Genomic DNA, 25,786 nt, shown 5'->3' with positions numbered 1-25,786 from the left:
ATAAAAATAATACAAATTTGAATAAAAATAAATATAATAAATGAATTTATTCAGACATTTCATTCCAGTTACATTGTATGTATATCACAGAAAACTTACATGGTGCAAATTATGTTAGGCTTTACAAGGAAAACAAAAGCAATATGTTAATTCATTAAATATAAAATCCAAACTTTCATAACAGAATTGAAAACATAAATACCCTTCAATTGATACTGTAAATATAACAACTGAATTCATATTCAATCCAATTTCATCCTCATCTCATCATATATGTCTTCAGGTTTCTTGGTATTATCCATGTTATTACTGGGAGATGATTGCTCCTGAGTAAGATTGTAATATTGTTGCAACACAACCAGCACAAACAAAATTGTTAGTAAATAGTTTACTACATAAACTGATATTGTACCATATATAAGTATAATTATAGTGCAATACAACGTCATCAATCGCAGTTCATCAATGAATCTTCTAAAATATGTTTTTAAATATATATTTATATAATAATTATATATATTTACTTATTATTTGATGGAAGATCAAACTGCCACAAGATAGTGGCACTAATGCTCAAAAATAGTCCTGGTAAAAAGGATTCATCACGAGATAAATGTCGACTGTATCTAAAAGGATTTTTAAAATACAACAAATAAAACCTTTAACATAAAAATATTACTTAAAATTATGTGCCCAGGTCAAGACTGCTGGTATATTTAATGCCATTACAGTAAACCAAATAAAAAACATGGATGAATGAAAAAATAAAGAACTGTTTGTTTCAAATATGTCTTTGAGAATATTTTGGCGGTTTGGCTCTGCTGTATCTACTTGTCCTGTTAATATATTATTTCTACTATTTTCTGTAATTGCTCTACTGCCAGCAATGTTAACTTCAGGTTCAGTAGTTCGCCTTTTACTAAATATAGTTTTTAGTTTCTTTGATAAAATTTTCAATAAAAACCACGTTATTTTTTCGACATAATCCTGGGACATCTTCGTCAACTAAAATAATATAATGACTTGATAGCTTCTTTTATAATAATAATTGATATATCTACCTTCAGAAAGTAAAAAACCATACCCACACACAAAGCTAGTGCTCCGCAAGTTGTAAAGCACAGGAAAATTAATAAGGCCGAAACAATAATTGGCACTTTTTGTAAAAAAGTCATGAAATAATCCGAAAAACGTATCGTCAGTGTTATTGTCTTTGCTAAAAATCTAATATATATATATATATGATATTATTTAAACAAAAGGTAAAATAATTCCAATACTTACTTTAATGTTAACTTGTTCACTGTTGATTCTAATGTAAATAAAGAAACAGAAAACACTGATACCAGCATAAAAACAAAAATGATTGAAACCATATGCAAAAATAAAGGAAGTAAGAGAAAATCTATCCAATTCCCATCATTTGGAAATGATACTATATCTGGTTCTGGTAAAAATTTTACTCCTATGGTATAGCTAAAATTAAATAATCCTAATTAAAAAATAATATACTTATGTTTTTAAACAGATCAAAATATGATTTAAAAAATGTAGTTTCATAAGAATTTACAATTGTTATAAATAAGAATTGAGTCAATACTTATAAAATAAAACAAATTCTACAAATGGTATAAAATTTAAAAAACCTCGATTACCTTAAAATATTTGATATAATTCCTGTGGCAATAATTATCAACCAACTGTAATTAATAATGGTAAATAAGGATGTGAAAAACAGGGGAAATTTGTTGCTCTCTCCCAGTTTATGAATTTGGTTTTGAAATACCAACAGAAATACAACTGTTGTATGAGTAAGAAGAAATGGGGAATAATAACGAGCCATATTAGCGAATACTCCAAGTAAATTAAATTTTATACTGAAAAATAAAATATGTTTATGATAATCACTTAATAACAATATGATAGATTTACCTTATTTCATATACACAGGACGGTTCTAAAATTAATCTAACTTTAGCATCACTAGCATTTACAGGTTTTGCACTTTGCAATCTGAGTATTAATGGCTTATCAAAACCTTCACTGTAATATAACACAAATTATAATAGTTACATATTACTTCCTTTACGTCACAAATTAAGTATATTATCTTTATATATCACCAGGTTGAAACAATTATTAAAATAAAAAATATAAATAAAACTATGCTACAGAACTCATGGATGCATAACGGATATTCTATGAAAATCTATTCTAATCTATATTCTATCTAATATACGAAAATCAAAGGAATTAAAGATCTTCCTCAAAAACAAGGGGGAAAAGAAACAGTTAACCCTATAAATACTCAAGCTGTGAGTTGAATGATATATAAATAAGTAATCATTGTCTAGTTAAATAATTTTCGCTGAATATTTCAAGGATTCTCTCATTAAATTCATTCAATATATATAAATAATTTTTGATTAAATACAACTGAAAGAAATACAAGATATCTCGAAAGAAAACTTATAATTGTTTAGCATTTACGTGAATATAACGAAACCGAAAAGCTATCGTCCCTTGATTAAATGAGTGCATGGTTTCCATTTGGACGATAATTTTAAGAAGTACATTTTCAAATTGTACGCGTTAAAAGTTAAGAAACATTTTTTCAAGAGACTGCTTATTTTTTAAAATCAATCCACTAAATATAAACTTCCAATTTGAGACACTTTGTATGAAAGAATAGTTGGTTTAAAATTTTAAAAAATCTTACGTAATATATGTGTGCACCATCTCATTTGACCATGGCACTATCAAACTTGCAGAAGCATGATGCTGATTGCTACTGCACTTAATTGGTTCAACATACAATTGATAAGACTGGATAACACTAACCAATTCAGGAAATATTAGATCAAAACTCAGGGCCTTTTCCGGAGTTTGAGCTACTATAGTTTTTTTTCTGAATGGTATAATTGGTATAGTAAATACCACCCTTCTTTCAAAGGTGCCGTAAATATCTACATGAAATGTCACCTAGAAAATTCATATTTAAAAAATAAATAATATTTTTTGATGATATTTACCGGTTCTGAAGTAGGTAGGGATCTGAATACCACATGGGTAAATTCAGAATTATTCTTTCGAATCTCATGCAAATTTAATGTTATCAATCGTCTTTTATGCCTAATGGATGGAACTATCTCTGAATATGAAGTTAAATCCTCACCATCGTAGCTGCAAAATTATATAATAAAAATAAGTCCGTTTTTTTTTTTAATCTGTTCGTTACCACGCTCTACCATATCCTTTAGGATAAGCAGCATTACAAGCAAATATCCAATTGGAAGTTTCCAGATTTACAGTCAAAATGGTCAACATTTCGTACGTAGGTAGCGCTGTTAAACTAACCATATACCAATGATTTTGTCGTAAATATGCGTGTTCAATAGTATATTGTTTTTTAATGCTCGCTATCCATTCTCCTTTAGGATCCAATTTCGTTAGTTCTTTCTTATGATGAATTTTCCCACCACTATTCTACATTTAAATAAGTACTTATGTTACATTAAGTATTACATGCGTTTGAACATTTCAAAATACCAATTTTTTATCCTAATAGTACAAAATCACAAGTTAACAATAATGAGAAATTAACAAAAATCCGACTTTACTTCATTTTTTTCCAAAAACAATTTTTTATGGATATCATTTCCCAAAAATTAATGAACTAAACAAAAAAAAAATTTTATCGAACCACCTTTTACCGCACCGCTTTTATCGAAAGTATGTACACAAACTTCTTCAAAATAAAATTGACTAGTGATTTCTTTTGGTTACCACTAATTTTAAAAAGATATATAACTTTTTGAAACTAGTAACAATTCAACTGTGCATTAAAATTCAATTGCTATGCGAATTAATGTGCAAATAGTATTAAAAACACATTTTTGCATTTAACTCTATTAAAAATTTTAATTCAAGTCTTTTAAAATCCATTTGTTCAATAAACTATATTTTTTATAATGTTATATAGAATTAAGTACCTGATGTAACTGATTAATCTAAAAAACGTGTGATTTATAATGTGAGATAAATCTGTCACTTATCCTGAAATAAAATTACATTTCCAGAAATAAAATCCAATTAGCTGAATCTTTTAAATTCCTAAATGAAAATTTATATTGTTTAAAATATTGAATAAAATAATTTAATCTACAGGAGTATAGATAAAGAAATCTATATAGTTTTGTAATTCACATAATAAGCATTTTATTATCATACACATTTTATTATGCTAATAAATTGAATACATTATTAAACAAACATCTTATGTGAAATATTGAAACAGTAACATTAAACATAAACAATAATTGTAATTATAATTATTTTTTGCAAAATGGTAAAAAATACATAAAATATAAATATTATAATACAATAAGAATTAAAAATCCAAAAACACTTACCTGTAATAAATGGTGTCTAAAAACATCAGTGATAAAAGGTACATTAGAAGAAATTTGAAGTGTTTTTAAGTCAACACTATCAAACAGTGCTCTATTTATAGCCATTACAGTTTGTTTACACCATAAAATTTGTATGTGGTTCCCTTCAACCCAAGACTTGGGTATATTACTAGTCTAAGGCAAAACATATATAAAACTATATATAAAGTACATATTCATTATTCACATACCACTAAATTTAAAGTATTATTCCCTTTTAAATTACTTAACGAAGCAGGAACTAGAAAATCACTATAACCTCCAGCTATGTTTATATTAATAAAGTTATTTTCTTTGCTAGAAAAAGTTTTATAAAATTTACTAGCATATCTATCAAAGTACAAGACATTTCTTTTTAGAGGTGAAGCTAAAGTTATAACAACAGATATTAAATTTTGCTCATATAAGAGCCCTGTAATTCTTTTGGCTATCACACCACCCTAGAAAATAAGTAATGTATATTTGAGAGACACAAAATATCTTAATTAAAGTAAATAAATGAAATCACACATAAATTTAAAAATTCAATAAATATCTACCTACCATAGAATGTCCAATAAGAATAATTTTCTGTGGTGGGTTGGAAACTCCATTGTATAAATTCAAAATTGTCTTAAGTGAATATGCTATATAATCAAACTCTTCATATAATAATGGGCCATATAAACCACTAAATTCATTATTGAGATCAACAGTAAAATAGTCAAAATGATATGGTGTACCAGAATTCAAAGTTTTTCGTAAAGCAATTGATGCTAATGATCTAACTAAAATGATATATACTATTACGTTGCCGTCGATTTATTATTAATACCGCAACCTTGTTTATATGAACCTGCATTTCCACATATAAATAAAACAGGAATACCATTAAATTGCATATTTCTTGCTTTTTTAGTAATTCTGCCTTCTGCATACACATATAAGCCATATTTCGGATATTTTTCATCAAGTTTTTGTGATATTCTCTAAAAATATATTTAAAAAAAAATAAAATCATAGTCAATTTAACTAGTATTTTGTTCATATTATTTGAGGACTATATTGAAACATACCACATATTGAGGATACTCAAACATGTAGGTCATTTCACAGTTATTACCGGGTTCATGATCTGTTAGAAATAATAAAAAACCAATTATATAAAATACTGTCGTTAATAAACACAAAAATATAAATAAACTTGAGAAGCGCATTGTTTCACAGGTTAAACATTTAAATGTCAGGGTTGGTGTTATTTAATTACTTATGTTAGATAACTGTATAAACATGTGAAAAATATATTAGCCACTCATACTATCTTTCCTTAAATTTATTAGATATTTTTAAAAGATTTTCTAATCTTAACTATATAATACTCATTAAATTAAAATATGATCAATATCCATATAATATATATACGTGTATATATGGTTTCATGGCCAAATTGATAAGAATATATTTTCGAAATTTACAGATAGTAATTATAGAGTAACTTAGTTTTACTCTACGGTAGTGAGTTTATAAAAGTAATTGTTTGTATAGAATATACGATAATAGATAAAATAATGTATCTCATATGATAAAATTTTTAAGATCAATAATATTTTTCATAGAGAAATGATACTCTATGATATTCTTTGGCAATATTAGTAGCATTGAAATGTTGCTCAAGCTTTATTAAGTGTAGTTCCGATTTCATAAAAAATCACCATAGGCACCTTTAATTCTGCCAACAGCTGGTAGTGCGCTAGTTATTCTGGTTGATTGCTTTTTTGTTTGGATTTATTGAAGGCGTTATCATATATGAGTATATCTAAAGAATTAACTATTGTTAAAATATACACATGTAGGTAATGAAGATCTCAAGTAACAATATGTATCATAATTGCTGAAAATTCATTAAACGACGGTTTCCCGTATAACAAAAAAATTTCATAGCAAAGCAGCTATAATACTTGTTTATTTAAATACAAAACACTCTACCAACAATTGTCAAGTTCGGGTCATCATAAAACAGCCCTGTATAGGATAAAATAAAAGTTTGAGTACTTATTAATAACTTTATTTTTATATTTTGTGCTTTTTGGGAGTCCTGAGAGAAGAATATTTAAATAATTCGCAGTAAAGACTAGTTACAAATTGGAATATAATAATAAACAAAAATGTAAATTAACTTCGTGTGATCTTGATAGAAATTACTACTTATACGTATATATTGTAATTTACTGCATATTCCAGTTTTGTAATTGTTTTTTTATTAGCCAGAAACATTGAATAACTTGACTATTACAACAACAACAAATATTGTTGCAGAAAACATACATATACTAAGTAATAAAATAAATAATAAAGTGTATGTTCCCTAATTTTATAACATTATTCTGCTGCAATAAATCAAAACACGCTGTATCACATTAAATGATTTTTTGCACAGTCGGACCTAAGAACCATACTTCTTTCAGTGTTTGTTTCACCAAAAATTATCTAGCACGGACATTGTACAGTTCTTAAGCTAAGAGCAAATTTTTCTTTGTATCTAATTTATAACTAATAATAACAAAAATAGCCTTAGCTTTCCTTCTTTTTAAAATTCTTATCTATCAAATCATATGCGTTGTAGATGCTACCTTGCAAAAAATAGAATTCTAGAATAACAATATATATGTATGTGGGTTGGTTACATAAATTTGTTATTTAAAGAGAATAACAGGCATATTTAATATTAAACGGTTCGGTTTTGAACAATTTGATATATTTACAAAAATATCGAGTCTACATGAGATAAACATTTAGGCATAATCATAATAAGTTATTTTTTAACCAATTAAAAATAAAAAAGCTTCGATTACATAGCATTTTGTTGATTAGATTTTTATAGATTTTTTAGTCATTCAACAATGGGCCTTATTTACATTATATAATAACAGTAAGTGATCTGTACATATTTGTAAATTAGAACTTAATTTAATTACTGTTCTGTTATTCCAAAGCAAAAATAAAAGGAAATAATAGACTAAGAGAAAATCGTGCACTTTCTATAAGATTTTTTGCATTACGAAATGTACATTATACGGTACCAACACGTTGGAAATTAACTAGTCTTATAGTGTGAACAAAAAAATATTCATGTTATTAAAATTATCCATATACAAATAGTTTTTCCTCAGAACCTTCAGTATTCCTATAATCTGCTTTACTTTAATCGGTGGTTGTAAAAGTGTTAACAATGTAAACATTTATTGCTAAATAGTTTTAGGAAATAATTAACATTTTAAATTTGCAACTCTATCAGAGCTGTACATATTGAGATGATTTAGAAAGTTCAGAGTTTAGCATTCCAATAATTTGCCTAACACTTTTCTGGGCAAAATATGCCATACTGATATTAAACCACTTACGTCATCATAAAAATCGATGAATTGTTTAACCATAATTGTAATTAACTAAATCTCATTAACAAGATTAAAATTCTTTTAAAATACTTTACTATATTACTTTCGAAGTATGTTATAAATATATTTTATATCTGTGTATAATACCCAAAATGTTTTCACTTCCAGCTGTTTGAGAACAAAACATAAACCCTACCTAAAATATACCACTTTAATTATAATGATTATTAAATACAGTCTGTATAAAAACTTATATACCTAAATATATAAAAATTATTATCCAATTAAAACAACAACAAGGTTTCAAAATAAACCAATAGTAAACAAATAAAAAATGGTAATAAATAACCAATAATATTTTAAGTATGAAAATTGTAAGATGTTTTACAATTTTGACTTCAGACTAGACATTAATTTTTCTAGCTTCATGGCTTGTTGGAGATTGCCCTTAATTTTTAATTTTCCCATCATGTAGGCGGTAGCGGGTTTCATTTTACCCGAAAACATGTTGAAAAAGTTTTTGCTATCCATGGTGAGAGTAGCGTCTGGTGCGCTAGGCGGTTCTCCCTGTCCACAAGCACCATTTCCATTTTTCAAGTCAATATACCTATATCAAATAAAATGTATAAAATCCCAAAAAATATTAACTTTATTACCATTTTCCAGCTTCATCTCCTGTAACAACAAATGCAAATACAGCTTGAGTTTTGGCAACAGAATCTGGTGATAAATTAGTTTCAATGGCTCTGAACAGTTTCGCAACTTCCCCAACAGGTTCATTAGTTGCATTAGTAACAGGCTTAGCTGAAGTAGCATTGTTAGATGGTACAGATGGCACGTCATCCAAAAAGAAGTCTGCCATTAGATTGTTTGCATTGGAAGGATCAAATGCATATTGAACAAGGTCAGTCACTCCTTCTTTTTGAAGTACCTACGAACATAAAAATTAAATTTTTTTTTAAATAAAGACAACTTTGGCATAATCTTTCATTAATACTATTATATACAAATTACTTGTATATTTCAAAATAACTTACTTCATCATCAATAAAGAAATTTCCAGTAACTGCTTTCGGGTCTTTAATAAGTATGGCATAAGCAGCATCAGCGCAAATCTCTGGCTTTCGACACTGTTTAGACGACTCTTTACCAGCAATTAGATCCATAGCAGCAGTTTGAATGGCTAAAATATTTATATATATATTGCTGAAACCACTAAAGCTATTTTGTTTGAAATATACCTGTTCTGGGCCATAAGGCATTAACTGCAATTCCAAATGGTCGGAATTCTTCATGCATTCCCAATACACACATGGACATTCCATATTTTGCCATTGTGTATGCAACATTGTTCTTAAACCAGTGAGGTTTCATATTCAATGGTGGTGAGAGATTTAATATGTGTGCATGGTCACTTTTTTTAAGATAAGGTAAACATTCCCTAGATCTGTGTTTAAATTAATTAATATTGATGCAAAATCAGGTAATTCTCTTAACAGAATCTTACACTAAAAATGTTCCTCTTGTGTTTATATTATGCATCAGATCGTAACGCTTCATTTCTGTATCTGCAGTCCCAGTCAAAGAAATAGCTGATGCATTGTTGACTAATATGTCAATGCCACCAAACTTTTTCACTGCTTCATCCACTGCTTTTTTAACTTGGCTTTCATCACGTATGTCAACAACACAGGGCAGAGATTTTCCTCCAGCTTTTTCAACTATAAAGAAATATAACTAAATTATATATAATACACTGTAAGATTTGCTAAAATAAAATTAAAACAGAACAAAAGTGTATGCTATAACTCAGAGTTTTTTCAATAATATCTTAAATATATATACTAAAGATCACAGTCTTTACTCATTATTATATATTGAATAAAATAACAAAAGTAGTTATAAGACTAAGCCTGTTAAAAAAATACCTTCTTCTGCTGCAGAGTAAATAGTTCCAGGGAGTTTTGGATGTGGTTCTGCTGTTTTAGCTGCTATAACCACATTAGCACCATCCTTGGCTACTTTTAGAGCAATAGCTTTTCCAATGCCCCTACTAGCACCTGTAATGAATACTGTCCTACCAGCTAATTTTCTAAAAAGATAAATATATTTTTAATTTTCATCAATATCTAATAAAAAGTAATACAGTAGTAGTATTTGATATACCAGTGACACACTTTCTTTTGTTTCTTAAATTAGATGTATATAATTAAGCCATGTATATGAATATATATATATATATATATATATATATATATATATATATATATATATATATATATATATATATATATATATATATATATATATATATATATATATATATATATATATATATATATATATATATATATATATAGAAAAAAAATTAACTACATAAAATATTGAAATACATACCCAGTGTTAATCATTTTGTTCAATACTAAGAAAATAATATGGTTGCAATAAAGAAAATGTGGAGGTGTGGTAGCTTTTACTATAATTTAGACTTTACTCTGAAAAGTAAACAGAACTCAAAGTCCAAAGTTCTATACCAAAAAAAAAACAAAACAAAAATAAAATCGTCAAGTTATGTGATGACGTATATTACCTTGATTACTGATAATTATGAGGTTAGCATAGAGAAAGAGGTTAGGTAGTCATCTGTTTGTACTATTGGTAGTACAACGGTCGGCCAGCGAAAGTTGTTTATATAGTTAAAATGCAAGAAATTATGAAAATATTGATTTTAACGCCAAACAAATTACAAATTAAAATTTTTATATATAAGTTACGAGATATATTCATACTCAACTAGAAATTTAAATATAATTATGTGAAACAAAATATACAATAATAATAATAAATAATTAATTTACCACAGCCAGACATTTTAATGTAAATTGAATAGTATGTGATCGATAAGTAATATTTTAATTCATATAAAATAATTTAAGTTTAATTTAAATAATGTTAAATTAATAAAATTAGGATATTTGATATCATATATTTAAAGTTTAATAAATATGACATTTATATGAATAGTGGTATAATTGCCTCTAAATATGGGTGGTAGAAATGGCAACGTGAACTCTCTTGTTATTTATTTTGATTTAAGTCAGATGATTTCAAATTATGACAAACTTTAGGTAAATTTTTTACATATATATTTTTATAAAATGGACGGAATTCGCTATGGACCCCCTTTGAAATTATACCATTTGTGCATAAATGAAATTATTGCTGTTGATGAAACTTCATTATGCCAAAGGGATTTTAGGTTGTTGCCTTCTACAACTCTTTCAGATCTCTACGAAAGGGTAAGGAATTGCTGACTTTTTATAATTAATGCCCGTCTTATAGTTTTAGTATATAGCCGTAGTTACTTATTACTTTATTAACTATTATGATTAAGTTGAATTGTTTTATCTTTTATTCAGCTTTATCAAGAAAGAAAACTTTGGGTTATCTACAAAGGATTCAATGAATTGGATATTTTCAGTCGCCTGCTTCAAGTTAAAGGAAAAAGCACTTTCCTTATTAGTTCTTATCAGACACTTTTAAATCATGGTTCGACAGTTACAGATACTTTATTACAAACTTTTAAACAATATGTTTTAATGGAGACTATGTCTTTGAGAGTGCTTATTGATACTGGTTTAAAAATGGGAAGTTTTTTGAATGATGGGGGTTGGTTTGAATATAGCATAAGGTTTTTAAATTTAACAACCAAATTAATATTAAAAATAGGAGAATTAACTACTGAGATATTAAAAATACTATTAGAATGTTATAAGCTGTAAGTGTTAAACAACAGTTTTGAAATATATTTTGGGATATATTGATACATTTGCAGGAAACTTTATGCAGAATCTCATTATTGCAAATTTACAGCAGCAAAGGATACATATAAAGCAGCTCATGAGGTAATACAAAAATTACAAGATTTAAAAGCAGTTCCACATTTATCAGTTATATATGCTAACTTTTCTATGTACCATTTCTTATGCAGTGAATATAACGAGGTTTGGAACAATCAGATATTTGAGTGTTTAATAGTTAGTTGTTTGGTGTTTTAGTCATACAAATGGGCTCAAAAGTCAATATCACTTTTATCTAATGATCTCACAAAGAGGCAAGTTAATTTTTGTATTATTTGAATTATTATCTAAAGGAATATATTCTATTTTAGAGAAATTATTGAAGTTTTGAGACAGGCATCAAAATCCTGTGTTGTAAAGAGAGAATTTCTTCAAGGTGGTCTTTTAATTCGGCAAGCCATGAATCTAGGAGAAATTCTTTACAATAAAGATCAGTTACCAACTTTTTCAAATGTTTTGATGGATTATGGTTTTTATTTATTAAATTCTGATTCAATTGGTGAGAGTGTGTATGTTTATGAAAGGGCGTTGAATATGAGGAATAGTCTTTTTGATAGAAATAATATACTTATTGCATTAGGACATGAAGATCTTGCATATGCATTATATGTTAATGAGTATAGTTCAGGGCATTTCCAGAGTGCTAAGTAAGATGTATTATTGTATCAATGATGTTATTAGTATTTAAATTTTAGAAAACATGCAGAAATGTCAATAGATATGATGGAGCTCTTATTACCAAAGGATCATTTAATGTTAGCTTCAGTTAAGAGAGTGAAGGCTTTGATTTTGGAAGAAATGGCTTTAGATGAACGCGTCAATGATAAACTAAAGAGAGATTTGCTTAATACTGCTGAATTGCTTCATATATCTGCTTTGAAGCTAAGCAGGGACAATTTTGGAGAAAAAAATGTTCAAACAGCAAAACATTATGGAAATTTGGGAAGGTATATTTAGGACATCTGAAGATATAATTTATAATTAATATATTTTATATATTTTCAAGGTTATATCAAAGTATGAAACAATTTGACGAAGCTGAGAGAATGCATTTAAAAGCCATAAAAATTAAAGAGGAACTTCTAGGACCTCATGATTATGAGGTAGGATTAAGTGTAGGTCACTTGGCGTCTCTGTACAATTATCATATGAAAAAACACAAAGAGGCTGAATTGCTTTATATTCGATCCATTGAAATTAATATAAAGTTATTTGGTTCTTCATATTCTGGTTTGGAATATGATTATAGAGGTTTAATCCATGTTTATACTCAGTTATCTGACCCATATAAGGTATCAGAATATAACTCAAAAATGACAAAATGGAAAGCTCTTAGAGAAAGAGTAATTATAATAAGATATAAGGAGCCATTACTGCCACCACTGGAAATAGTAAATACATTTTTCACTAATGCCAGAGGAAAATCAGAAAATCACAACCAAAACAAGGAAACAGCTGTAATAGAAAATGAGGGGCATGAATCTAGATCTATGAATATGTCCCGAAATTTAAATCAAACGACAGTGAATCAGAATGGGAAGTCGAAAAATGGATGTTTATAACAATTTCTCAAAAATCTAGTCCAAAGAAATTTGCTTTTTACATAACATATATGAAAAACAGGCTGTTGATTAAGATTAAGGTAAATTTTAAAGTTTTTGACAAGCTCATTTATGAAGTTAATGCTGATAAGTTAAGTTTGATTATATGGCTAAACAGTATTGCAGTAATTGGAATTTCACATTGTTTACTCAGTTCAAATATTATTGGATCTTATAGTTCCATAATAAGGAAATACCAGTAACTATTCCAGTGTAAATGTAAACATTCCTATTAACATTGTCGGGTTCACCAGTTTTTTCGCCTATAACTTGAGAAATTCCAAAGACTTTTGTTTTGAATTTGTTTATTTCAAACAAAACTTAATTGAATATGTAAATAAAAAGTGTAAATAAGTCTTGAATGTATTGCTATTGTTAGATTTTATAGACAGCTAATTGATTATTAATAAAAAACCAATTTATCATTAAAAGTAATTGAATATAAAAGCGTGTTTTTATTTTCAAATTTTCTATGGTTTGTTTTACATTATTGTTTCTGTCAATTTGCAAGAGATAATAAGTAATATATAACTTGAATATGATTCCATCTAAGAATTATATTAATAGTTAATGAATTGACTTTGGTTTTATAGGCTCTAGAAAGTATCTCAAAAGAAACTATATTTAGTGTATTGATTGAATGAAAAGTAAGACATTAATAATATCATCTAAATGTAAAATATCATCATTATAAACCATACGATTGCATTAGGCAAATTAAAAGGTTTCTTATACTTGCCTTTCAAATTCTTTGCACTACAGTTACAGGAAAGTTCTTACTAACGGGTGCATAAAATGAGGGCCTTCATCCAAATCCACTTTTGAAGTCAAGATATGCTAGGGCTTTATTCAAAAATTTACTTGGTGGACGAATATTGCATCTTAGACCTTTATGCTTATGACCTTATGTAATGCATTTTGCATAAAAAAATAAATGTAATTTATGCGGTATGATAATCTTTGCGCGTTCAAAGCACCTCAACTTGTCCGAGATGGAACGTTGAGATCGTCATGAACAAATTGATTTAGATTTTCGACGTTTCCATCATTCTTAATGACTTTGCTTTACCATATTTTGAATTTTGACGATTAATTTTTAAACATCGTCGTAAAGTAATACTTTATAATTCTGTGTTTACACGGATTAAATATTATTTCTGAAAAATTTTTTAAAATAAACAAAAATGAATTTAAAAAAATCTCTTTTCCTGTAGTTGTTTTGGTAGCATTAGATAATTTCTATCCCAGAAAGACACAGAAGGTGATTTCTCACCTATAAGGTTGTTACCAAGTCTTGCGTTTCGAAATCACAAGAGGGTGCGAAAGCAGGCTATTTTAATTAAAAAATATATGATATATTATTACAACTTAGTATTTGAATATTGAATTTACTCAAAAAAAATTATTTCTCCTTATTTGATCTAACATGTTACGTTTAAATAAATTTGCTAAAAGTAGATTCAGTTTAAAAATGGGCACAAATATTACAAACACAACTGTAACAAAGCAGAGGCTCTATCCAGACGACACACATTAGCACCCATACCAGTAATGGTTATTTGGTCAGGACATTTTATTATTGTTACCATTATATAAACTTAGTTCTTGGTCTTTCGAAGCACAAGTTATAAATTTTCAGTTTTCTCTTATTTGAAAAAAAAATTCTATTACATTTGAACTTGATATTTTGATTTCTGATACATTTTGATAATATTCCGTTAGTGTCTTACATGCGTGTATTCTGTTTTTCTGATATGTAATAACTGATGAGTCAATAAGTAAATATATAGTAGATCAATTAGTAATATTTTTGCTATATATTTTAATTTATTTAATTTTTAGTCACTTTACTATTCTCAATCTTTATCCTAACTTCGCAAGAACACAACTGTGACCATTTCATCACTTTCTCTCTCTAAACTGATGACTGTTTACTATATTCTAAACAAAGCATGTTTTATCTGGATACAAATAAGGATTGTTGGGTATAATCTAAAATTGATATCGTTTGATAAGTTCATGAAAATATTAATGTATATATGAGCTATATATTTAGTACTTAATATAAAATATACATATTTATATTTAAATATATTATTTACATATTTTTCATAAAGCTATATATAGAAATCATTGTTAATATTTGTAGTAATACAAAAACTCAAAATATCATCATACTACTAATTTGTTTCTAATTATATTGGTTGTGCTGTTGCAAACGTATACCCACTTTGTGCAGAACTAGCTTGGGGTGGTGTAGTCCTATCTATGTCTTCATAAGAATCTGTTCTGTTATCTCTAAATATACTTGATATATTTCCTGTTAATAAAAATAAGATCAGCTTATTTATAGAAAAGATTTACAATTTAAATATAGCAGACTTGGTGAAAAAGATATGACATTAAAGACTGTGGTAACGTATTTTAAAGGATTGTTAAAAATACATAAGATTTGATCCAAAATTACCTCTATTTCCTCCACGTTCTTCCAAAATTTTAATTTGGCTATAAATTAATACTGGTCTTACAATCAGATGCAATATAACTGTTGCAGCTGCAAATTTATCAGCTGCACCTACAAATTAGTTAATGTACAATGCTTCACTTTATTAAATTTTATAAAGCATAGCAACAAACCTGAATAAGATGGTGGAAAATTCATAATGAGTAATATAATATCAAGTATAAAAGAGACTCCATTAATGACTATTGCCTAAAATAAAATTTAAACATTTATATATGAGCTATAAGCATATTAAACACATTATATTTTAATAAAACTAACCAACTGTAAAGATTCCTGACATTGTGGATTAAGGATACTCCAGCATAAAAAAAATATTAACGCAGAATTATAAAATAAATAGGCGTTACTAGTCCATGATCCCATACAACTGCTAGATGTGAATATGAAATGTATTAGAAAAACAATCTAAAATATTACAATATTATCATATAATAATTATAGAATCAATGTTTTACTTTTAAATTAAAATTAGGTATTTGTATTTCTAACGGCATAATGTTAAAATTATGTAAGTGTATAAAATATTTTTGCAATATTTAGAACACTGATAAGCTCAAAATCACCCTAGCAAAACAAAAAGATCATAAAGTTAAATGTCAGCTTCAGCTGGCTCGGTGTTGTCAGTTCAGCATAAGTTTTTATTATATTTTAGTACACTATATTATATTATATATGATATTCATTTTAAACAAATTAGCTATTTGAACTAACATTGAGCCAGGGAATCTTGTATTATTTTAATATAATAAACGGTATGTATAAAACATATGGAATATTTAAATTTTTTTCAAAATTGAGGAATATGTAAGGTTATGGATACTATAACCTGAATATTCCATACATATTACGAATAAGTCCGTTTCGTTTCTAGATACTTGTAATGAATCGTCTACCTTGTTACTTTTTACCAAGAGTTAGATATTTCTGCGTAGTTAGGAAATCAGTTGGAAAAGTATTGCTTGCAAAATTAGTACCCAAAAATTCCATATCATCGTCTTTAGATCGGTCAAAATTACCAGAGAGAACAACAATTGATGCAGATACTATAGCTTTATTAGAGCGACTATCCTTAGTTGATTGTGCGAATAAACAAGGTATTGCAACATTAGAAGCCGCTATTGAGTTTGCAGATCAAATACATCAAGTTGATACTGTTGGTGTTGAACCATTAATAACCGTATTAGAAGATTTGTAAGTATTGTTTTAAAATTGCATTTCGTGTATATATACTTGCTATTTTAGTCATCTTATACTAAGGGAAGATCAAGTTGTTCAAGACTGCACAAAGGTTGAAACATTAAGTAATGCTAGTATTACTGAAGAGGATTACTTTGTTGCTCCACCTGGTAATATTCCTCTTGAACCAAGGGAAGACTTACTCTTTGAGAAGGATAACTAAAAAGCTAGAAAAATGATTAATTCCATTATTAGTTTCTCAGAAAAGCAGGGCTTCATTAGAAAAGTAATATCATCAGTTCGATTAAAACATCTTAAAATTGGACCAATAGGGAATTTGTTGCTACAGAATTTAAGAAGAGAGTGGTTCAACAATATTGTTATTAATAGTGAAATCTGTATGTTTCTTGATGAAGATTTATCAGCGACTTTTTCATTTGCTAATAATTTTTGTGATAATACATTACCATTTGGTATAGCTCAGGAGTTTCCTTTATATGACATGAATCAACAAGCAGGCATTAACTATAATGTGTTAAATGAAGCTTTGGAGTTTGATAGGTTTTTTTTACCTAAGGACAAAATTTGTTTAAATTCTACAATTTTTCTTCCTGCTAATGATTCATTACCTTTTTTCCATAAGTGGCAAAAACAAAGAAGAATGTGGTGGCGAAAGGTAAAAGTATTTTTAAGTATACATAATGATTCTAATTATATGCAATAGTTTTCTCCAAATCCTGGGAGGTATAGTTTGACTGATATAAAAATAGACAATAAGAGCGTCCAGAGTGTTGATATTGTTGCTAAATATTCTTGGGGTAACCAAATAGTTGAGAGGCTATACATATCACCTAATTGTGATAATGCAGATGAGGTACAACATCAGGTAATGTTTAACATATGATATACTTTAATTTAATAAAACATTAATAGTTTAAGAAACATAATAAAACAATTGAAGCATGTAAAGTTGTAAGTGAAGTAAGCCTGAACTCACTTTTTTTAAATACTATTTGTGATGCTTATGAAGAATCTGAATATAAAGGAAATAGTAGGACCTTCTTTAGATTTCACAGGAAATTAGCACCTTATAGGATTAGTTTGACTCTGGCTGCATCTTGTAAGTGTTATAGTATGTTACATGTGATATTTTAAAATGTCTATTCTTTAGCACCTGAAACTAAAGATGAATTAAATGATTTAGCTTTGTATTTAACTAAACAGTTGAGGGCAAATAATGTCTCTACCTTGTATTTATTTAATAGAACATGTTCAGCTTCAAAAGATTCATGGGTACAATTTGATGAGCTTGGTATTCCATATAATGTTGCTTTAGATGAAAACACTTTGAAAAATGGTGTTATTTTTCTTAGAAGTAGAGATACAACCCTGAAGGTTGGTAGTAAACATTATATAAATTCTGCGATATTTTCATTATATTTTTAGGAGGAAGTTCATGTTTCAGAATTGATATCTTATGTGAACCAGTTATTTAAGAACTACTGATTGTTATTTTGTAACGTTCCTAAATATACATTTATTTCTAGTTATTAAAATGTTTCAATATATTTTTCATCATTTTGTCAAAAATAAATATAATACATTTTTATTACTACAAGATAATTTACTATTGGGCAAAACTAAAGAAGGCATATGTTATGAAACCATAACTGGTTATTGTGAATTTGTAATTATGGTGATCCTATATTTGTTTGGTTGTTGAGACAAATTGTTCTTTCCAAAAGAAAAGTTAATTTTTTGGATTTTTTAATTTTTAAGAATTGGGATATGGTAGATGTGTTATATTTTTTTATTTTCAAAAAATTAGAATCTATTGTGAGCTCCACCACCTAAAATCCACCTGACCATTTTTTATGTATCTTAAGGATATCGTGGAAAGGTAACTATCCACTGAAAATAGTCGAAAAAGGCGACTGAAAATAGTAATTACTATTTGCAGTCAAATGCACGGTTCGGCTGTTTTTTTCAATTCGTGCTGTCAGACGAAGAGGTACGAATCATTTCCTGTATAAAGTGTGAGAGAGGAACGGACGAAGATAATTGGTTCGGACAGTTAATTTTTTATATGTGGTTATATTTTCCAACGGTAGTATAAGCGAGATGTATAAATTCCTTCACGAATTAACTTTAAAAAAGAAAAGGAAAAAATAATTACTGAATACTATTATAATAATAATACATAACATGCAATTTATAATTTAATTTTAAACGAATTTAGAATTACTTTTATATTTGAATGTTCAGTGGATATGTAAAAAGGAATGGAATTTTTCAATGGATTGAGATATTACCCCACAAATGTTTTATTGTATTTTAATGTCTTAATTGCTATTTTTAAATAATATACTATAATAAATATAGACAATACAATATACAACTTAAACAAAACCTCAAAACTAAAGATGTACAATAACCATAAATACTATATAAAAATTAAACATACATCTAATTATAGAAAAAAAACTAATCCATGACATAATTAAAAATGATCTGAATAAAATGATATAAATGATTGATTTATTAGTGAACGGAAATATTTTTTAACAAAAATCGAGGGAGTTTTCGAAATATTATCTATTATTGCCATAAAAACAGTCAAAATACTTTATCATTCCCAATTTTTATCTTTTTACTCTATTACATTAACATTCTTGAAAAATATTGTACCAGAATGCTATAATATAAATATACAATACATTGTTATTTACAAGCAAATTACCAAAAAAATCACAAATCTACATATATTACATATAAAACTATGTAAGCCTAAATTGAGTACATTTTTGTCAAGGTTATGGCTAGGACGACAGAGTGAGAACGTTAAAAATCAGTCGAATGAAACAAGTAGAACCAAAAATAGTAACTAAAAGTACGACTGAAACAGTCTATAGTAAATAGGAACAAAATCACTGGTAGAAAGTAGTAAAATCAGTCGAGCCAAAAATAACGACTGAAACAGTCGATAGTAAAAAGTAGTCAATTTCTAAACAGGCGATAGTCAATATCAGTCGATAGTTCTCAACACTAATAATTTTGTTGTTTGATTTGTACTCTTTCTTAGTAAAGTTCATGGTGATTGGAGCTTTTATTATGGTTTATGGAGGAAAATATAATACAAGGGTAATTTATGTAATCCGGTATAGCTCGGTAGGGTAGAAATTTATTAAACCATCAACGTTTCCTGTTAAATTAATAATGGCCTGAGCGAAGTTTGATCTCTTGGGTACTATTTCTAATTGAGTTTCTTTACTTTTAACTCGTTTTTCATATGATAGTTGTATATAATATTTTTGCATCTATGTATTGCATAATTGTCAATCAATGATGTTTCTTAGATTTGGTCTCTAGCTGCAATTTAAGGGTAATAGTTTTGTGCTTAAATGTTTTTGTCGAAACTACTGTCGACTACATTGCGATCCTAAAACCGTGTACTGTTAGCAAGGCAGCAGTAAACCTCAGTCAACCCACGCCGACCATTTCCAACTTTACACTTGCAAACTTTCAGGAACATTTAATTATTTTAATTGCCAGCCTGGTCTTCCAAATACGCTGTATTTCTTGGCGGCAGTGATTATGTTCTTCTCGAGGCTCATCTTTGGCGTTCGTAGGGGTTTGGGCTAGTCTCTTGGCACTTCTTAGAAAATGCGAACGGAGTAAATGTTTACGGTCGCGAAACAGACTGCCCTCTTGAGGCGACCGCCGGCAAATATTATAATGCGGAAATTAGTCACTTGTGCTAAAGTTTTTAACCCGTTTAACAATACGACTCTTGTTTACGAGTTCTTGAGGCTAATGGAAAGTGGCTAAATGGAAGCTTTGTTGTATATTTTCTATTTCGCATATTTTCTTATAAAATTTTTTTAATGTAGCATGTAACAGTTACAGCATGTAGCTGAGCGTTGTCATGTAAAAAGATTATTTTATGTTTGTTACTTGGTAACTTATTTTTTTGGTCAATGATGACTATGTAATTAATAAGACAAAAATATGTATGGAATAGATTAAGTCAAATGCAGTGGCCGCTCCTGATTAAATTTAAGATTTATTTAAAAACAATTTTAAGGTGTTCGTATTTTTTATAAATTAATTCCATCCTACATTTTTTTCTGTTCGCCAATTTGGTAATCATTTTGTCATTAAAATTGTTCATTTCGGAGATAAACTGTTTTTCAATAGATAGCATGGAAAGAACTGTTAAACGATCTTCGGCCATTGAACTTCTGAGAAACCCTTTGATGTGCTTTAGTGTTTTGTCTTTCGGCCTCTGATGTTGTCATGGGAATTGTTACTTTTACGAATCACTTATGATTCGGGACGGGACAGAATTAATACACCACTTATGGCCCTGGAACAAAAGAGAGACTTTATTTTGATACAAGTCACAGCGCCCTCTACTAACTTTTCTTCCTCCTTTCTATACTGGCTCTTGTAGCGAGACAAGTCATATATTTAATACTCCCCTTCAATTTAAATGTACTATATAACTTAACCTAATTAAGATTGTAAACAAAGATTATAAAAGTACATTTAAATTGCCAGAACAAAACTATTACATTGTACATACAAATTTGTTCGAACTTAGAACTATTCTATTTCTGTATTGCGAGAATTTTAACTTTAATTAATAATTTAATCAAATGAATCTACACAATTATGTGATAAACAAAGCTAACAGGCAGTTTTCTACTTAAAAACAATTCTCTCTTTGAACAAAAAAAAAACTTTGAACCATATCACAAAAATAGTCGCCAAAACACTGTCCAATTTAATATCGATTATATAGTTTGTTCTTGGGCTGCCAAACATACATATGTATTTCTCTTTGAATGAATTTCTTCCATGCCTCTGGATTGTTTTTATCAAATGGTATGAATCCATTAAAACTTCCTAGTTGATTACCATACCAGTCTTCATAACTTGCTCCTTCAAGTCCACTTCCGCCTTACATTAGTCCATGGCCTTCTGGTATCACTGAGGTATCATAACTAAATGGTCACCACTGCAGTCTTGTTAACATGTTCCTTCAAGTCCACTTCTGCCTTACATTAACCCATGGTTTTCTGGTATCACTGAGGTATCATAACTAATTGGTCACCACTATCTCCATATTCTGCTTCTAATATTGTATTCAATTTTGTTTTCTCCAGTTTTCTAACTTTATCACCTTCACTTATTACTTTCAATCTCGTCTTAAATATCGTTTTGTGTTAGACTGTTACGGCCGGTCACGCTGACAGCGGAGTGCTGTGCGGATTTTCGAAGGAGCTCGCAGAGCACAATCTTGTGGCCCAAATAAATAATAGCGATAGCGTGTGTCGGTACTCGGTAGCCTACCGTCGTTAGGTTATTCCACTGGTCTACATTACCCTCGTGGCTTGCACTTCCATTGCAGTTGTTTTCTTATCATTTATTATAACAAGAATTCTCGAAGACTAAAGGGAATTTGCTTTTTGGTAAGTTATAGAAAATATTTTAGTATTTTAGTGACATTACATTACATAATTATTTTTTTGGAGCTTCTTTAGTTGTTTTTTGGGAGGACTGCAGCGCTTATTCATCAACAGCCACTGGTGAAATGTCTCATCTAATATTTTTTTTCTCCGTCTTTATTTTCTTTTCTATGTTGTTATGTGAGAGAGACAAAGACGTTGTTTTGTGCTGCCGCTGAATCAAGTGTAAGTTGTCTTTCATTTTTTTTTGCTTGACCGAAATGATGTGCCTCTGTCACTGTTGAGAGTTGACATTTTTTTTTCTATCGGTAATTATCATATAAAATAACGAGACATATTATGCGGTGTCCTATGTATAAATTTGTTACTAACTTTTGTGTGCCTTAACTAAAATAGGATTGTAATAAAATATTTTATTACTATCTATCAATCAAAGTGATCAGTTGATAGTAGTTAAAATAAAATTGTAAATAGATAAATGGGTTTAGGTAGGTATTAAGACAAATTGTGTGTATATGGTAGAATATAAAATATGTGTAGTAGGTAGGTTAAATAAGGTTTTTGTTTATTTTTATTTAGTTATTACGATTATGTACATATTTTATTTTAAATTTTTTTTGTGTTAAAAATCTAAGTTTGATTTAATTTTTAGTGAGTTCCTTATCTATTTTTTGAAGTCGCTTCAATTTTTTTGTTAAATATATTTTATTTATTAATCGGGTCTTCTATGAACGCCTAATAATACGTAAGAAGACTTGCAAAATGATTTCCGTCAAGATTTTTAAAATTTGGCGAATGCATTGGTTACTGTTAGACGACTCTTTAGATGTGTGTTACCCAGTCGTCTTAATGAATACATAAATTCTATCACCATTATGCTTAGTTTGTAACTCTCGTCAGTGTGTGAATGATTAATTTCGATTTACAGAGCCCTCGAAACTTTCAATTTCAATGCGGGGGCAAATTTATCCCCTTGTGACTGACCCATTAACCCCGATTTAGGGGTTTTATCAAACTCTAATGCGGCCATATATCTTAAGATCCTGAAAGTTGGGAGCTCCGGGACGTTACAAGGTACTCAGTTTGGGAGCGAACAGTTTGGTTTATGACTTGAAGCTTTTATATGCATGTACAGGATGGTGGCGGAGTGATACTAATTTGTAAATGCAGAACACATTCTTCAGTATCAGATTTGTATTATGTTTATTAGTGTTGTTAGAGCAAGTTTGTTTTGTGTCATAATCGATTTAACTCTATTTTAATTTCAAGTTTCGTTAAGTGACATTAGTAATATTTTTTAAAATAAATTTGTTAATTATAATTATTTAATACATAGCCGGTACTTGGGTGTTGATCTGGACACTTCTCCACTAATAATGCTGTCGTTGCTCCGTAAGACTTCTTCATATCTAGCCACTATCATATGTTAGTCTCTTATTTGTCAGATCCCTTTCTGTGATTTTGAGTTGTTGGTCTCGTATTACATTCAATAGATTGATTTCAAAACAGAAATTTGTGTCTCTAGATTTGTTTCTTCACTGTGTATTGATTATCATATTTAAAAATGAAGGAGTAGGATTTTAGTCTTGTAAAAAGCTTCTGCAGCTTGACTATTTCAGCGTATTATTTCAGCCGTAAATACTATTTTCTTCTTCTATATAATTGTTTTTGTTTATTTTTATTTAGCTATTACAATGATTAGTATGTACATATTTTATTTTAAAACTTTTTTTGTGTTATTAGGTATGCTTGATTATTTTTACTTTTTAGGGAGCTCCTCATTTATTTATAAATCGAGTCAATTTTTTTATTTTCCCTTTTTAGCGGTAGATATTTACTCAATAATTTACGCAGTTATTTTTATTTAATATTACAATCGATTAGCTAAGAAAAGGTGCAGCTCGTAAAGGGACCTCTACCTAGTCTAGATGGTTTGACAAATGTTCTAATCAAACTAGAACAACAAAAAGTTGTTGGCTCCGCTAGGAATTAAGCTCGGGGCCTCTGCGTGTGAACTGAACGCCTTAACCATTATACCATAGAACCAGTTGCCTAATATTTCTACTTCTCATATGATATGGCTAGTGCTTAAAAAGCATACTAAATGATTTTTTGCATTGAACGTCTTCCAATTTTCTGTTACATCAGTTCTGCAATAACATTATACCTAAGTATCTTATTATATTAGATAAAAAATACGTGAAAACTTTGTACACGCCTTTGAAATTTGACTGTTTCCCTCGATTCTTTATTTTCCGACAGAAATACACTTCCGACAATTGATAAGAGATTTATTCCCCCATAGTTTTCACAGTGTGTGGCATCTCCTTTTATCAGTATTGTAACTATTATCGTTCTTTTCATGTTGACGCAATCACTCTCTAATCACTAAATTTGGGCAAGCAGAACGTCAAGTTGTTGAACTAATGTTTTCCCACCGACTTTGACCCTTTATACTGCCAGCAACTCAACTTATTCACTGAATAACAAAAATTGCAATAACAGTTTAACCGGCCCGACACATACATGGTGCTACTAGAATTAAATCCGTATGTTTTGTAGTTAGCTCTAACCCTCAAAAGAGGCGTGTATAAGTTTGACAACTGTCAGATCATTAGTTTGTGACTTTTGTTATTGTGAAAAAATTGATAAAAAGGAATTTCGCAGTTGAAGCAAAAACTTGGCTTGATGCCGAGTTTCCGGACACTGCCCCAGGAAAATCAACCATTAAGGATTAGTATGTTAAGTTTTGATATGGTGAAATGAGCACCGAAGACGGTCAATGCAGTGGACGTCCAAAAGAGGTTGTTACCGACGAAAACATTTAAAAAATCCACATAATGATTTTGAATGACTGTAAATTGAAACTGAATCAAATAGCAGACACTCTAAAGATATTAACTGAACGTGTACATCATATTATTCACGAATATTTGGCTATGAGGAAGCTCTGTGCAAAGTGGTTGCCGCGTGAGCTCACTTTTCACTAAAAACAACGAGTTGATGATTCGGAGCAGTGTTTGAAGGTGATCAAGCGTAATAAACCCGAGTTTTTGCGTCGAAATGAGACAATGACAGTCATCTGAGTCAACTGCACACTATGAATCCGCTCCAAACCGTGGGAAAACGCAACAGGCAAGGTTATGGCGTCTGTATTTTGGAATGCGCATGGAATATTTTTCATTTTCATTTTTACCGTAATCTCCAGATCTGGCCCCCAGCGACTAATTCCTGTTCTCAGATCTCAAAAGAATGCTTGCTGGGAAGAAATTTTCGTCGAATGAAGAGGTGATAGACGAAACTGAGGCCTATTTTGAAGCAAAGGA

At 28.9% G+C, this 25,786-nt stretch overlaps 6 protein-coding genes across 11 annotated transcripts; 3 read left to right on the top strand and 3 right to left on the bottom strand.

Annotated features, from left to right (window-relative positions):
- Nucleotides 1-22: 22 nt before the first annotated feature.
- Nucleotides 23-5,765, bottom strand: PGAP1 (Post-GPI attachment to proteins 1). 4 transcript variants are annotated; one of them, XR_013006094.1, is made up of 15 exons: nucleotides 5,507-5,764; nucleotides 5,272-5,419; nucleotides 4,995-5,218; nucleotides 4,643-4,891; nucleotides 4,413-4,586; nucleotides 3,239-3,486; nucleotides 3,033-3,183; nucleotides 2,720-2,982; nucleotides 1,933-2,043; nucleotides 1,656-1,877; nucleotides 1,285-1,476; nucleotides 1,062-1,216; nucleotides 680-1,005; nucleotides 525-626; nucleotides 23-474 (listed from the first exon to the last, which is right to left on the bottom strand). XR_013006094.1 is itself a non-coding variant. In XM_076406623.1 (15 exons), the coding sequence occupies exons 1-15, from the start codon at nucleotides 5,645-5,647 to the stop codon at nucleotides 243-245; spliced, it is 2,946 nt and encodes a 981-aa protein (XP_076262738.1). In that variant the 5' UTR covers nucleotides 5,648-5,765; the 3' UTR covers nucleotides 23-242. The 4 variants fall into 4 exon arrangements, 3 of the variants coding, with proteins under 3 accessions (XP_076262738.1, XP_076262731.1, XP_076262725.1); XM_076406623.1 differs by having other exon boundaries at nucleotides 1,062-1,224; nucleotides 5,507-5,765; XM_076406616.1 differs by having other exon boundaries at nucleotides 23-471; nucleotides 1,062-1,224.
- Nucleotides 5,766-8,022: 2,257 nt separating this feature from the next.
- Hsdl2 (Hydroxysteroid dehydrogenase like 2) lies at nucleotides 8,023-10,531 on the bottom strand. 3 transcript variants are annotated; one of them, XM_076406770.1, is made up of 8 exons: nucleotides 10,416-10,531; nucleotides 10,223-10,320; nucleotides 9,754-9,917; nucleotides 9,333-9,546; nucleotides 9,067-9,272; nucleotides 8,863-9,008; nucleotides 8,482-8,756; nucleotides 8,023-8,432 (listed from the first exon to the last, which is right to left on the bottom strand). In XM_076406770.1, the coding sequence occupies exons 2-8, from the start codon at nucleotides 10,234-10,236 to the stop codon at nucleotides 8,210-8,212; spliced, it is 1,242 nt and encodes a 413-aa protein (XP_076262885.1). In that variant the 5' UTR covers nucleotides 10,237-10,320; nucleotides 10,416-10,531; the 3' UTR covers nucleotides 8,023-8,209. The 3 variants fall into 3 exon arrangements, with proteins under 3 accessions (XP_076262885.1, XP_076262875.1, XP_076262864.1); XM_076406760.1 differs by having other exon boundaries at nucleotides 10,223-10,353; nucleotides 10,416-10,502; XM_076406749.1 differs by lacking the exon at nucleotides 10,416-10,531 and having other exon boundaries at nucleotides 10,223-10,388.
- On the top strand, nucleotides 10,463-13,733 carry Pat1 (Protein interacting with APP tail-1). Its single transcript, XM_076406714.1, has 7 exons — nucleotides 10,463-11,124; nucleotides 11,245-11,603; nucleotides 11,661-11,829; nucleotides 11,884-11,939; nucleotides 11,997-12,332; nucleotides 12,381-12,632; nucleotides 12,692-13,733. The coding sequence occupies exons 1-7, from the start codon at nucleotides 10,984-10,986 to the stop codon at nucleotides 13,245-13,247; spliced, it is 1,869 nt and encodes a 622-aa protein (XP_076262829.1). The 5' UTR covers nucleotides 10,463-10,983; the 3' UTR covers nucleotides 13,248-13,733.
- Nucleotides 13,734-15,320: 1,587 nt separating this feature from the next.
- Nucleotides 15,321-16,426, bottom strand: LOC143197951 (type-1 angiotensin II receptor-associated protein-like). Its single transcript, XM_076406824.1, has 5 exons — nucleotides 16,269-16,426; nucleotides 16,072-16,218; nucleotides 15,924-15,999; nucleotides 15,754-15,861; nucleotides 15,321-15,606 (listed from the first exon to the last, which is right to left on the bottom strand). Exons 1-5 carry the CDS (start codon nucleotides 16,305-16,307, stop codon nucleotides 15,482-15,484), a joined length of 495 nt encoding a protein of 164 aa, XP_076262939.1. The 5' UTR covers nucleotides 16,308-16,426; the 3' UTR covers nucleotides 15,321-15,481.
- On the top strand, nucleotides 16,427-17,467 carry GatC (glutamyl-tRNA(Gln) amidotransferase subunit C, mitochondrial). Its single transcript, XM_076406838.1, has 3 exons — nucleotides 16,427-16,565; nucleotides 16,685-17,004; nucleotides 17,056-17,467. Exons 2-3 carry the CDS (start codon nucleotides 16,694-16,696, stop codon nucleotides 17,210-17,212), a joined length of 468 nt encoding a protein of 155 aa, XP_076262953.1. The 5' UTR covers nucleotides 16,427-16,565; nucleotides 16,685-16,693; the 3' UTR covers nucleotides 17,213-17,467.
- DNApol-gamma35 (DNA polymerase subunit gamma-2, mitochondrial) lies at nucleotides 17,225-18,557 on the top strand. Its single transcript, XM_076406782.1, has 5 exons — nucleotides 17,225-17,665; nucleotides 17,714-17,875; nucleotides 17,923-18,109; nucleotides 18,161-18,384; nucleotides 18,436-18,557. Exons 1-5 carry the CDS (start codon nucleotides 17,225-17,227, stop codon nucleotides 18,493-18,495), a joined length of 1,074 nt encoding a protein of 357 aa, XP_076262897.1. The 3' UTR covers nucleotides 18,496-18,557.
- Nucleotides 18,558-25,786: the final 7,229 nt, after the last annotated feature.

The sequence above is a fragment of the Rhynchophorus ferrugineus genome, unplaced genomic scaffold (assembly GCF_030347505.1).
Source record: "Rhynchophorus ferrugineus isolate W39M unplaced genomic scaffold, kcgeb_rfMv2 rfM1, whole genome shotgun sequence".
Taxonomy (NCBI): Eukaryota; Metazoa; Arthropoda; class Insecta; order Coleoptera; family Curculionidae; genus Rhynchophorus; species Rhynchophorus ferrugineus.
This window is presented reverse-complemented; position numbering and strand designations above follow the sequence as displayed.

Excerpts from the sequence above, each read along its gene's own strand:
- GatC (XM_076406838.1), top strand. The coding sequence starts at position 16,694 with ATGAATCGTCTACCTTGTTACTTTTTACCAAGAGTTAGATATTTCTGC. Across the intron at positions 17,005-17,055 it reads ATAACCGTATTAGAAGATTT|TCATCTTATACTAAGGGAAG; the intron begins GTAAGTATTGTT and ends TTGCTATTTTAG.
- LOC143197951 (XM_076406824.1), bottom strand. The coding sequence starts at position 16,307 with ATGCCGTTAGAAATACAAATACCTAATTTTAATTTAAAA. Across the intron at positions 16,219-16,268 it reads TACCTAATTTTAATTTAAAA|ATTGTTTTTCTAATACATTT; the intron begins GTAAAACATTGA and ends GTAATATTTTAG. Across the intron at positions 15,607-15,753 it reads AGAACGTGGAGGAAATAGAG|GAAATATATCAAGTATATTT; the intron begins GTAATTTTGGAT and ends TTTTATTAACAG.
- DNApol-gamma35 (XM_076406782.1), top strand. The coding sequence starts at position 17,225 with ATGATTAATTCCATTATTAGTTTCTCAGAAAAGCAGGGCTTCATTAGA. Across the intron at positions 17,666-17,713 it reads GAAGAATGTGGTGGCGAAAG|TTTTCTCCAAATCCTGGGAG; the intron begins GTAAAAGTATTT and ends TATATGCAATAG. Across the intron at positions 18,385-18,435 it reads GTAGAGATACAACCCTGAAG|GAGGAAGTTCATGTTTCAGA; the intron begins GTTGGTAGTAAA and ends TTATATTTTTAG.
- Hsdl2 (XM_076406770.1), bottom strand. Across the intron at positions 9,547-9,753 it reads TTACTCTGCAGCAGAAGAAG|TTGAAAAAGCTGGAGGAAAA; the intron begins GTATTTTTTTAA and ends ATTTCTTTATAG. Across the intron at positions 9,009-9,066 it reads TGCCTTATGGCCCAGAACAG|CCATTCAAACTGCTGCTATG; the intron begins GTATATTTCAAA and ends TAAATATTTTAG.
- PGAP1 (XM_076406623.1), bottom strand. The coding sequence starts at position 5,647 with ATGCGCTTCTCAAGTTTATTTATATTTTTGTGTTTATTAACGACAGTA. Across the intron at positions 5,420-5,506 it reads TTGAGTATCCTCAATATGTG|AGAATATCACAAAAACTTGA; the intron begins GTATGTTTCAAT and ends ATATATTTTTAG. Across the intron at positions 475-524 it reads GATCTTCCATCAAATAATAA|AAGATTCATTGATGAACTGC; the intron begins GTAAATATATAT and ends AACATATTTTAG.
- Pat1 (XM_076406714.1), top strand. The coding sequence starts at position 10,984 with ATGGACGGAATTCGCTATGGACCCCCTTTGAAATTATACCATTTGTGC. Across the intron at positions 11,125-11,244 it reads TTTCAGATCTCTACGAAAGG|CTTTATCAAGAAAGAAAACT; the intron begins GTAAGGAATTGC and ends TCTTTTATTCAG. Across the intron at positions 12,633-12,691 it reads CATTATGGAAATTTGGGAAG|GTTATATCAAAGTATGAAAC; the intron begins GTATATTTAGGA and ends TATATTTTCAAG.